The following is a 13,270-nucleotide window of genomic DNA, read 5'->3' as shown; positions in this document are numbered from 1 at the left end:
TATATACCTGGGTGTATGTCACATGTGATGGGCTAAATGCAAAGCAAGACATGTATACAAAAATAGTCTTGGCTTTTCAAAAACTGGCTATTCAGAACTTTACCATATGGCTCAGTGGGCACTGGACCACAAACACCCACAACTCAGTGAGAATGCAGCTGGAAATTCACATATTTTCTCAAAATATTCTATGACTAACTAGTCTCCCAACAGCTGCAGCTAAGAGAGTCCACCTTTAGATCAATCATTTTAATTCTTCTATGGCTAAAATGCTTTTGTCTAGATATTTTTGCTCTGACATTCATATTTGAAGTTGCACAATCTTTGTATCTCTATTAATCTTTGTATCTCTATTACATATTTTGCCATTCTGACATAGCCTCTTAGAAAATGTGGACTGTGTAGGGTTTCTGGGGTCTTGTCTTACATGTTGTGTTTTCCCTCATGTTTGCCTGTCACCCCTCAGCTTTTCTCCTCCTGTGTTCCAGCACTGTTGCACCTGTGTCTAATTCTAATCACCGCAGGTGTCACTCATTTCACCTTGTTTGTGTCTGTATATATTCAGCCTCTTGGTGTCTTGTCAGTGTCTCTGGATTGTCCTTGTCCTAAGGCTTCATGACCTGTCTCTCCTGTGTGTCCTCCTTAAGTAAGTTTGCTGCCCCGACAGCATTTTGTTTTGTTTATTTAATTAATAAACTATTTTACTTATTTACTGGAGCTTCATTCGTCTTCCTGCATTTTGGGTCCCACACACGGAGCCGATCATGATAGACTGTCCATTTCTGTTTTACTGGATTCCCCAAACAATGGGTGATTGAGGATTTTGTGATGTCAGAAACTACTGGATGTTTGCAGATGGATGTGAGGAAGGAGGTACATGTTGGAGGAGGAAATCAGTGATGGATTTGACGTTGGGCAAAGGCTCGGTGTGATGCTGATGCTGCTGGTTGTTGTGATGTTGTGTCAGGTGAGCTGATCACTTCAATAAAAAGGTATGGAAGGAGGTAAAAGAAGCTTAAATAATGAAACATAGATGAGGGGGAATGGTAAATCGGTGGGAGGTAGTGGCCAGGATTATTAGGTTCTGGACTTAACTGGTTGGTGGAGAAAACCACTTGTAAATCAGTACTTGAAATATTTAATTCAGGATTCTGCATGAGACATTTAAGCCCCTTCTCCCCAGGAGTGGCTTTAGTCAATTTGCATTGACTTAGCATCAGCCTTCTCCATAACCTGTACCTGTTCAGTTTTTGGAACTGTCTCAGCCATGGTTCCAAGTGAGCCAAGCTGAGCAAGAGATTTTGACATCATCAAACTGCAGCCATAGTTTGGCCCCGTGGATTGACATCACCGGATGAGCCAAGGCTGTACTTGCAAACTCCTGCTGAAGTGCCATTTTCAGTTTGATGGTTGCAGAGCGTACTTTTCCAAGCAGCCTGCAAATCCCATGTAATTCTATGGACCAATGATGAGGTGCAAACCTTTTTATCCATTTTGGCTGATGAGCGCATACAGCATAAGCTCAACGGAGACACGAAGAACGAGCGAGTGTACATGGAGCGAAAATTTAGGAGATTTAAGAAGATTGTGAATTTAGATTTTGTTGATATTAGGAGTTAAAAATACTTATTAGTCTATGTTCTCATTCTGCCAAATATGGTAAATTAATGTGTAATCCACCTACTGATGTTCTGTTTATGTTCATCTTGTTATATTGTCCCCTGTGAGCTCCTCCCAGGACAGTTTAGTCAGGGCTTTCCCTCTTGTCTCGCAGCCAAGTTTTTAATTTTCCCAAAGGTTTTGAGGGTTGTCATGGTTGATAGCTGCACATTGTCCCCAACTACAGAGACACAATGATGTTTTGAACGTGAACTTCAAACAACATGTTCCTATTATCCCAGTTCACAGACGGTTATTACTCATCTCGTTTACGCAAATACCTGTTTTTAAAGCACAAACTCCAAAATACAGCTGAATTATGTGTGCCAGACGACAAAGACCAAGTGCACAGCAGCTACAGGGACATTATTTATCCAGCTGGAAAATAATGGTTGGAATGGCATTTTACACTGAGCCCAGGCTTCAGGTAACAAAGAATAAAGATCATTTCGGGGTAAACACATTAGTCCAAACACAGACATGCTGCTATTGTGGTGGATTCTATAACCACTATGTTCGGGTTGGCACTCAGCCATTAGATTGAGAGATTGTTAAAGATTTATTCAAACATCTCTGAACAAAACAAACATTGTGTTATTATGTAACACATTTAAATGTCTGGACCACTTGAACCTAAACATTTGATCAAAAAACATTTTTTCCTCTCTTGTCTTGTCCCTTTTCTTTTCATCTTTACAGATATTGAATTAAAATGTGTCTGCAAGTTATTTACAACGCATACTCTGAGTGTTACACTATGTGCAAGGTCTTTTCTTAAAACTTTGGAGTCAGCTCTGACAATTAGCAAAATATCATTATATGAACCACTTTATAGGTTTCACAAAATGTTCTTTGGATGTACATGTACAACAAATTATCTTTAGAAGCCAAAGTGTTTTTAGCTGGCTGCTACAGCTAACTGGCATTAGCTCCCTCACAAATGGCTAAACAATATGTCATTTTTACAGACATTAAGTAAAAATGAACATGGTAGTAGCTGAGAAACATCAGCTGCACATGCTTTGAATGCCAACAGCTTGCATGTGATCTTCCATTAATGTGAGATAATAGCATTGACATAAGGCGACTTTTAAGATTTGACTAAAAGCTGACTAAAAAAGCTATAACGGCACCCATTCTCAACATAAATGGGATTTACCTGTCTAAATAAAGGTTGAATGAATAAATGATCTTAGTCTAAAACTCTATCATGAAAGATGATGTGTACGCGTTTCTTTAAAGAATGCTAGACCTTTAGCTGAGTCCTGTCTTCTCACTGCAAGTTTCAGTGTTTTTCTTGAAGAAAACAAGTTATTTGCATTTTTTAATTTATTTTCCAGGAATGTGCTCAGTCTGCATAAAAATGATAAATGGGCTGTAATTATATAGCACCTTTCTGTCTTATCAAGACACTCAAAGTGCTTTACAACACAATCTGTGTCCTCATTTACCCATCCATACAGCACTCTACTAGATCTATACAAAACCAATTAAACAAATCATTCTAAAGAGATTAATCAGTGTTTTATCACATTCATACACCGATGGGACACACATCGGAGGAAGTGAGGGGTTCAGTGCCTTGCCCAGGGACACTTCGGCATGTGACTGCTGGTGGATTTGAACCCACAACTCTTGCTTTGGAGGACGACTGCTCCACTTAGCCACAGCTGCCCGAAAAGATACACTTTATTAACAACAAGAATAATAATAAATGACTACTTTCCGTACTGTAAGATTCATGCACAACTACATTTAAATGCTTCCTAGCAGACAGTAATAGCCTGATCTGAGGAGAAAGAATGTATGCTCAGTAAATGTTTGTTGTTTTTGAATTTTTCTTTCTAAGTGTACTTACCATCTAAAATGGACCAGGTTTTGTTTTTTCTCAGCTTCTTTGTGACTTTTTTAATATTGAAATTGGGCCAGCTATATTTCAGCTTTTTCTCACCGTCTTAAACGTACTTAACATCACCACTTGATTTTATTCACTTATTTTTGTTTATCTGCACTGATGCAAAGAGTGGTTAGACTCTATTGTTTGGGGTGTCCGACCTCTAAGCTCTGGCCGAATGTGAAATTAAATTAAACTATAAATGTATAATTTGATATTTTGTTAAAAACTAACCATCAGGGTATAAAATAAAGGAATGGAAGCTACAATAAAATGCCTTTTCTGTTTTTTTTCTTTTTGAGGAACAATTTCATCTCTTATTTTCCACATTGCTTGCTGTGACATTCATTTAATGTAAGTCAAAATTCCTGGAAATGACTCTTTAAATTAACAATCTCCTGCTCTATTTTAGGGGAATATAATGTCAAAATGTGTATGTAGTCTGTGTAATAAAAAAAATTATCCCACACCATTTTATTCTCATTTATTTGTTACATTTGTATCTCCTACATATTAACAAATGAACTTTACTTTTGATCAGCCAGTTTTGTGCTTTGTAAAAGTTATATCAGTGTGTTCATTGTATTAGTTTTGGCTTGTTGACAGTCACTTGACAGCTTCTGCCTTCCCCAAAAGACGATGCCTGACAGCAAACTGCTTTAAAGAGTTGATTGGCATGTCTACATCTTTTTATTAATGGTTTGTAGAAAATAAACCAGAGAATGTACCATTAATGTCCATTATCTGTCTTGTTCAGGGCGTGGCACTCATCTCTCTCTTCTTCATCCTGGTGTCAATCACCACCTTCTGCCTGGAGACTCACGAGGCCTTCAACGAATTAAAAAATGTTACGGAGCAAGTTTCCATTGGCAACGTAACACAAGACGTTGAGAGGAGTGAGATGGTAACTAACCCCATCCTGTTCATGGTGGAAGGCGTGTGTGTGGTGTGGTTCACCTTTGAGTTCTTGGTGCGCATCGTCTGCTGCCCGGACAAAGTGGTCTTCATCAAAAACACACTCAACATCATTGACTTTGTGGCCATTCTGCCGTTCTACCTGGAGATGTGCTTGAGCGGTTTGACATCCAAAGCTGCCAGCAACGTGCTTGGGTTTCTCCGCGTGGTGCGGTTTGTGAGGATCCTTCGGATCTTCAAGCTGACACGCCACTTCGTGGGCTTGCGTGTCCTGGGCCACACGCTGAGGGCCAGTGTCAACGAGTTCCTTCTGCTCATTATCTTCTTGGCCCTCGGAGTGCTCATCTTTGCCACCATGATTTACTACGCTGAGCGCATCGGAGCTGACCCCTCTGACCCCACTTTGTCCAACCATACGCACTTCAAGAACATCCCCATCAGCTTCTGGTGGGCAGTGGTCACCATGACGACGCTGGGTTATGGGGACATGTATCCACAAACATGGCTGGGCATGATGGTGGGGGCGCTGTGCGCACTGGCTGGTGTGCTGACCATCGCCATGCCCGTTCCTGTCATCGTCAATAACTTCGGCATGTACTACTCACTGGCTATGGCAAAGCAGAAGCTGCCCAAGAAAAAGAAGAAGCACACGCAGAACCCGGACGCCCCGACCGACTCGGCCTCATTTGTCAAATCGGAAACAAACTCGCACATAGACAGCACTCAGAGCGACACGTGTCCGCTGGCTGCTGAGGAGAGTGTCGTCAGGAATCGCTCAGGTACACTCAATGTGGGGTAAAGGGCTCAGTTCAAAGAAAGAGCAGAAACACGTTCTTTCACTGTCTTGATTGGAAGAAAACTTTAAAAACATGCAAATACTAAACAGAAATAGCATTGTCACTTGTACAGACATCAAGTAAAAATTATATTTTGGTATTTAATTGGGGAAATTAATCATTCAAGTTAGTTTTACTTATATATATTTAATTTGACTTTTATCATTGTTGGAATTATTGGTCCTTAAGTACCTACATGATAAGTATTTGAATCAGCTTCAATCTGATGTTAACACAAAGAGCCACAACACATTTTGACTTGTAGATAAAGTTTGTCAGACAGATGATCTGTGCCTAACTCTGATTGAATGAACATCTCAGTCAAATTGGATTTCATCACAGAAAAATGTTGGTTTTATGCAACGTGCCTCTGTCTTTGTCTGGGTCCTCAGGGGATTCTTGGTAAAAGCTTTGGCATTTATGCTGCTGTGTGTCCATCTTCCTATCAGACTCCAAGCAGAATGGGGATGCAAATGTGGCCCTTTTAGATGAAGAAGGCTGCAGTCTGACCCAGCCACTGTCCCCCAGTGAGAAGTGGTCCCTTAGGTGCTCCCGAGGGCGAGGCAAGAATAAGAAAGACGCCACCTGCTTCCTCTTAACATCTGGAGATCCCAACATCAACGTTGGTGAGTTACAGACACATAAGTAAAATAAAGTGCTTTTGTGCAATTGTGTTGTCATCATTGTATGTTCCCATACGGGCAAAATTGGTTCTTTGCATTTAACCCATCGCACATGAGATACACACAGGTGGAGCAGGGGGCAGCTATGTAAGCACCCGGGCAGCAATTAGGGATTAAGTGTCTTGTTCAGAGACACCACGATATGTTGGAATGGCTGGGGATCGAACTTGGGACTTTTGGGTCCTGAGTCGGCTGCCCTACCTCTACCCCATCTCGGCTCATCAGCATGGACTTCTAGAATTGCTCAAGGTGGCTGCATGTTGGAGCAGCTCTGTTACTTTCATTTTGAGATATTGCTTTTGGAAACTTTAATTCCTCTTTTTCTGGGTGTAAATCACATTTTTGGATGATTGTTTCCTCTGGTATCAGATGCTGTGCAGCTGGAGGGATTTTTGCTGAGACTTTTTTGGTTTTGAACATTTGTTATGATGCGTAACCATGGCAACAAGGCAGTTTTCTACAACCAACAGCAGCTGATTAACATCTCAAAAGCTCAAATAATATCTCAGCTACAGCCCCAAATCTCAAATGAGTTGAAAGGATGTTCTGTGGAGGCATTCTCATCTACCTGCCAGCTGTGCTCGAGTGCCTGATCCCGGAGATCCTGGAACTAGCAGGAGACATGGCTCATGACAGCGGAAGGACCGGATCCTCCCTCGGCACCTATAGTTATCCGTCCGCAGTGACGAGGAGCTCAGCAGACTGTTGGGAGGAGTGGCCATCCCTCTGGGAGGAGTTCTGCCCGGCATTCGGGCGGTCCTACAGCCCGGGGGAACCGAGAGGCCAGCCGAGTCTGGGTGGATGGATCAGACAGCATCTGCAGCCAGTTTCTTAGGATCCACTGTGGAACGGACCTCTAGAAGAGATCCTTCCTGCCTACAGCCATCAGTATCTATAACATATCTTAATGAAATGAGGATAACTAGTTACAACAACAAATAATTTCCCTTTGGGATTAATAAAGTAGTTTTGAATTGAATTTTTTGAAACACATGCGCTTGCTTTGCAGAGCTGCTCCTGAGGCTCAAATCCAAGTGTTACCAAGCTGTGCAGGAGTTTTCACACACACCAAAAAGAAAAAGAAAAATCAAAGTGGACTTATTTAAGAAAGGTTGAATTTAGTGTTTATGAGCAGTAAGAATCTTACCTGCAGCAGACTGCTGTCTTGGAAAATCAGGAAGACTCTTTATTGGGGTATGCTTAACTAAAACATATGTGGCTTGTGGTATATGTTACAACAAGCTAAGCTTTAAAGAAATTTGAGGTTTGAGTTGCTTTTGATGGAGGAAGTTGGCTCTTAAATGGACCCTGTTCTGAGTGATGGTAAGCTTGACTGCTAATGCAGATTTCTCTCTATGGCACCACACTGTGTTAAAAAAAGATAAACCAAACATCTTAAAGCCTTTTAAGAGTTGTGCATTTCAACCCTTACAAATCTCACCAGCAGTGAGACAAACGTCCTTCATCTTTTACGTCTGCAACTTCCCTTCTTGGCGATACCAGATCCTATACAGCTTAAAGCTACGTTAACTGAAAAAACAAGCACTGAACCCAACTGTAATGTGGTGAAACTCATTTTGTCCCATTACAAACAACTGTGGAACCAATGCGTGCTGGAAAATCACAACCTACAACAGGCGGTCATTTTTTATTGTTCCAATCAATAAAAATCAATTGAACAGCTTTGTAGCACTAATTGCTTCATTTATCTGTCTGTGTGCTGAGCGGAAAGGCCTTCCATCTTTGCTGCCAGGTTTGAGTTATTTCGAACACAAAGCACCAAAACAGCTTTTGTGTCTGAAAGAAGAGGTGCGGACAGTTAAGACCAGACGTTCAAGTCCAAGATGAATTAATTTACAGACAGAGCAGCTTATTTGAGATACGTATTGAAAGACTACCGATGATCTCTTATACGATGGATGGATGTTTAAACAAAAGCACCAAGAGAAGGAATTTTTAGGATGCATGGATTTCACCACAGAGAGGAATCAGCCCAGGTTTTGTTCCCAACAACCTTAGCACAGGTCTAACACTTCCTGGACAGGTCATTTTCTGAATCTCATCCACAAAAAAACAGCACTGAAGGTATTTCTCTGTAAAAAAAATGCACTTCACCCAGATTCATTTTAGTACAAGAGTTCATTAGCACATTGCTGCTGGAGAGGAAAAAAAAAACTACTCATAAATGGGGCACTTACTGCAGCCTGGGTCCTAGGAGAGTTTCAATCCCACGTTTTTTTCAACAGCCTATTACATGGACATTATACTTGAATGTATTTCCTAAAAGGATGACCAATCCCGGAGTGTTGATTAAAGCAGACTTTTCTCTTTTTTGCACGCTCTGACATGCAGATAAAAAAAAATTCAACGCTCTCAGAAGGAGCCTCGCAGAAACCATTCCATGTCACCTCATGATGGCTTTGTCGCCTCGTTTTGATGTCATACGAGCTTTATTCTAATAGAAGAGACCAAAACAATGAGCAAAACCAGAACACCTCAAAACTAATCTATGGCAGAGACGGAGAGGAGGTTAATTAAATTCGTGCCATGTATCTGGTGATCCTCTGAATAACAGCATTTTATTAAATTATAGGAAAATATCACACACACAACACATTTGAGTCCACATTATTACAAAAAAAAAAAGGTTAAAGTGGACTTTCAGCATTTTGATTTGGCAGAATTCAGAATTCAAATACTTCTTTTTTTTATTTCAAACAAAAGGCAGCCTCTCATTTTGCAGCTGTTTTGTGATGATAAATGTAAAAAGAAAATGACTCACTGGCTCTGCTCTTAAGAGCTGGGCCTACAGGGAACTGAAATGCCGGCTAATTCTGGAGTTAAAAGGCATTCTGATGAAGAACGGAGTCAAAAGACTGATGGATGGAGGCCTAAAGATTCCCTCGGATGGTTGTAAGTGACGGGAAATGGATGCGCAGAGCGACAGAAAGAAAATGTTCTGGTGATTAAAGTCATCACATGGATTCAGTCTGACACTCAGAACTGCTATTTATCCAAAGAAAAAAACAAACACTTTACCAAACTGTAAGCATATTGTGCTAAAAGTGCATCGTGGTGTGGCGACAGCAAACGCATGTGTAAAAACTGCTTCCGATGAGCTGGAGAGTCTCCATATTCCTCAGAGACTCTTCTGGATAAATTGGATGATTGATTTTTATTTTATTCACTGATAGATTTCATCAGCTGCAGAAAACATCAAACATTTCTGTTAATTTCAGAAATCTAGATCTGACGGATGTTGCCTGTGAGCAAGAGTGCAATTATCTGTTGATTGTTCAGTAATTTTTAGTCATATATGAAGCATTTGTTGCTTACACTTCACAGCATGCTAATGATTGGAGTGGTGATGAATTGCAGCCTCACACACTTTAGCTGCCATGCAAGGTGCTCACTGGGGACTGAAGTGCTAATTCAGCTTTTCAGATATGAAATGTTGTTCATTAAGCAGACAGCACATCTCAGGTCTGAATGAGCAGTTTAAAGTTTTTCTGCAACATCTTGAGGTCTCGACTATATGATAACGTGTTTGGCCACACATGACCATCACATCAACACAGAGTATGACGTTGTATTTAAATACATATTCTTCTTCTTAGTGAGACTGCAGTAGCTCGGTGGTCAGTGCTGTGGTCTTGTAATCCTGAGGTTGCAGGTTCAAGCCCAAGTTGTGTCAGGAAGGGCGTCCAGCCTAAAACATTCGCCAAATCTTTCATTCAAGTTTGCTTGCAGTGGCAACCCCTGGAAAGGAGCAGCCAAAAGAAACTTTCTTCTTCTTTCAGCTTTTCCCTCTTTGGGGGTCACCACAGCGAGTCATCCTCCTCCATCTCACTCTGTCCTCACTCCATCTACCTCCATGTTATCTTTAACTGCATCCATATATACATATATATCGCCTCTTGCTCTTTTTCCTGGCAGCTGCAATTCTAACATCCTTTTACTAATATTCTCACTGTTCGTCCTCTGGACGTGTCCAAACCATCTCAGTCTGGCCTTGCCTTGTATTTAAATATGTATAGTTCCTGTAAAAATATTCACCCCCTTTGGTTTTATTTTTGTTATTGATGGTCAGTATAAATTGGCCTTCTTTACAAACATTATTTAAAAAAAAAAACTTTCAGTGTAAATGTGAAATCAGCTTACTACAGTCTTACATCTTACTTTCTTCAGTTGGAAAAGGGTGGGTTGCTTTCGTCAGGTCGAGGGTGAGATTCTGCTTCAAGTGGAGGAGTTCAAGTCTCAGGGTTTTGTTCATGAGTGAGGGAAGAACGGAGCGTGAGATTGACAGATGGATTGGTGCAGCATCGACAGTATTATGGACTCTGTGCCGGTCCATTGTGGAGAAGAGGGAGCTGAGCTGTAAGGTAAAGCTCTCTGTTTACCGGTCAGTCGTCCTACCCTCACCTATGGTCACGAACTCTGGGTAGTGATCGAAAGAATGAGATTGTGGATACAGGCGGTTGAAATGAGTTTCCTCCGCAGGGTAGCTGGACTCTCCTTTAGAGATAGGGTAAGAAGTTCAGTTATCTGGGAGAGACTCAGAGTAGAACCTGCTCCTCCACATTGAGAGGAGCCAGTTGAGGTGGTTCGGGCATATGGTAAGGATGACCCCTGGACTCCTCCCTCAGGAGGTGCTTTGGGCATGTCCGACTGGGAGGAGACCCTGGGAAAGACCCAGGACACGTTGGAGAGACTATGACTCTCAGTTGGTCTGGGAACACCATAGGATCCTCCCAGAAGAGGTGGCTGTGGAAAAAGATGTCTGGGCCTCCCTGCTCAAGCTGCTGCCCCCGCGACCTGACTTTGGAACAAGTGGAAGATAATGGATGGATGGATGGATGGGTGGATGGATGGATGGAACGTACTACAGAGTAAATACCATCCATCTAATATCTTTACCCGCTTCTTCCTTTTCAGGTCACTCACTGGTGCCCTTATCCAGCCATCACTGTCACTTCCTTAGATAGAGAATTTTACTGATTGGCTTTTCGATGTATATGTGAATGTCTCTGTATCGTGCCCTGAGACAACTTTGTTGTGAATTGGCGCTAGACAAATAAACTGAATTGAATCACTGTGTGAGAGGCGGGGACACCCTGGCCAGGTTTCTATGCCACAGATCATGAACACAATGAGATGATTTACTGACTGAATGAATGCCAGAACAGTTGAGGAAGCAATTAATGTTGCACACAGTTGTTTGTCCCTGAAAAGTGCTTTAATAAAGAACCTTTGTGTTTCCTAACAGAAAGTTGTAAAGACATCCTCAGCACCTCTGGAAACTTTTCTCCGCCGGAGGTCACCACCCTTACCTGATGATGAAGATTTGCTTTGAGAAGGTGGAAAGATATGAAGTCTGCTGTGGCGTTTGCCAACAAACTGCAGAATTCTTGTAATTCAGGATGAATTATTTTACTTCATGTTTTGTTTAATCTGTGGAACATGATGTTCTACAGTAGAGATGTACACTTTTCCATAAGGCACATGTGTTTTATACATTTAGCATGTATGCATGATCCAGCATTGTACAATGTTCTAGTAAAACTCTGGTGGAAACTCAAATGTTTGTCATTCAGTGGACACAAAATTCATTTTTCTCAGTTGCCATTTTGTTGTGTACAGTGAGCTTCTACATGACAATTTTTACTTCAAGGTTGGAAGAAATTATTGTAATTTCTTGCTATTGTCACTATTTTGAATTAGAGATGTTTTATGTGTCCGAGTTACAAATTGTTGTAAAGCCATTATATCTTATTCATTGCACAAACATAAACGTTAATGAACAGATATTTGACATTAATTTAACATAAAAACTGCCATTTAAAAATGCACCCAGTCAGAAAAACTTTGATTCTGTTGGTCAATATTTTAGAAGCAGGCAGATTTGAAGATGTGATGTCACACATTTTTTTATTTTAAAAGGGTCAGAGTGGGGGCTGTGGTAGCTCGGTGGTCAGTGCTGCGGTCTCGCAAATCCTGAGGCTGCAGGTTTGAGCACAGGTTGCACCAGGAAGAGCATCCAGCGTAAAACAACTGCAGAAGGGAGCAGCCGAAAGAGAAACAATATATGATGTCCTGATGATGCACATAATCTGGGTCTGAACAAGGATCCCAATCCTAACTTTGTTTAAAGCTAAGTTTTATTCATGATACTATCTATGACTGATGATATTATTTATTTGATTATATTTTTAAGCAGATTTTTGTCTATAGATGTATGGACTCTGCTGATCAGATTTTTCTGTGCCTTTTTTTATTATACACAAAATGAATGCTGCTCAACCAAAATGTTTGTAAATGCTTGAACAATAGACGAGTTTAACAAAAGGCTGTTGTGCAGCGTTGTCTGGCTATTAGATCCGCTCTGCACAGCTGATGCATCATTAGTGGTTGATATTGGACCAAAAAGCAGACTCTTATTAGATTACAGGTAGATTTTCAGTACATGTTGGTAAAAAATACATCCACTACAAAGCCATCAGTTCTACTTGGTGAAGATTGATGTATAAATGTCTGCAGTAATGTAATTTATTTTGTTTCTTGTTGCTATACTGTTTGAGATGAACTTGTAAAAACACCCGAAGAGGCGGGATTACTGTTTCTTTACCTGTGACATATTCTCCTCATGTCCTACCATAGTGGCCTTATGTGTAATAAACAAAAGGGACGTTCATGTTATTGTCTGTACACTGTTTCTACACTAAACTAATGTCTGTTTTTGTGTATAAAAACAGTGTGAAGAATGTAGCACAGGACAATAATGTAGATCATTAAACTCTTTAAAGCATCAATTCAGAGATTTTGAAGTGGTGTTCTGTTGAACGTTTATGAACCATTATTATCTTACCTGTTGTAGATAGCATTTGATTTAACTCATTTTAGAGAAATTGGAGAGCTAACGACTACTTCAAATGGGGCCAAGAATAAAATGTATTTTTGATAGCTTAAAAACTCCATTCATCCGTTATCTTTACCCACTTCTTACTTTTCGGGTCACGGGGGTCACAGGTGCCCATATCCAGCAGTGCAAGAGGCGGGGTCACCCTGGACAGGTCGCAAGTCAGTAGCTGTAAACCAACAATGAAGATTATTTAAAGTTCATGCTCAATAATCCAGGTAAAAAAATCCAACAAAGTTAAGTCGGGTCCTCTGGACGGTTTCTTTTTTTGTTGAAACGTTTCGTCCTTCATCCAAAGGACTTCATCAGTCTGTGGTGCCACAACAAGTTCAGTCCCATAAGTGGCTTACTCACATAGTGGGCCAGC

The 13,270-nt window shown here is 40.9% G+C and overlaps 1 protein-coding gene across 2 annotated transcripts in view; it reads left to right on the top strand.

The window, feature by feature from the left end:
• kcnc4 (potassium voltage-gated channel, Shaw-related subfamily, member 4) overlaps nt 1-11,321 on the top strand; it is a 25,975-nt gene extending 14,654 nt beyond the window's left edge. The window contains exons 2-4 of one of the 2 annotated variants that reach the window (XM_037684213.1): nt 4,311-5,247; nt 5,754-5,930; nt 11,254-11,321. In XM_037684213.1, coding sequence (XP_037540141.1) covers nt 4,311-5,247; nt 5,754-5,930; nt 11,254-11,321 — 1,182 coding nt within the window. Of the gene's footprint in view, nt 1-4,310; nt 5,248-5,753; nt 5,931-11,232 lie in introns of both variants that reach the window. The other variant, XM_037684212.1, reaches the window with a different exon arrangement.
• The last annotated feature ends 1,949 nt before the right edge of the window (nt 11,322-13,270 follow it).

Source organism: Nematolebias whitei, chromosome 11 (genome assembly GCF_014905685.2).
Source record: "Nematolebias whitei isolate Nwh7 chromosome 11, NemWhi1, whole genome shotgun sequence".
Taxonomy (NCBI): domain Eukaryota; kingdom Metazoa; phylum Chordata; class Actinopteri; order Cyprinodontiformes; family Rivulidae; genus Nematolebias; species Nematolebias whitei.
The sequence above is the reverse complement of the archived record's forward strand: the minus strand, read 5'-3'. Positions and strand labels throughout refer to the sequence as shown.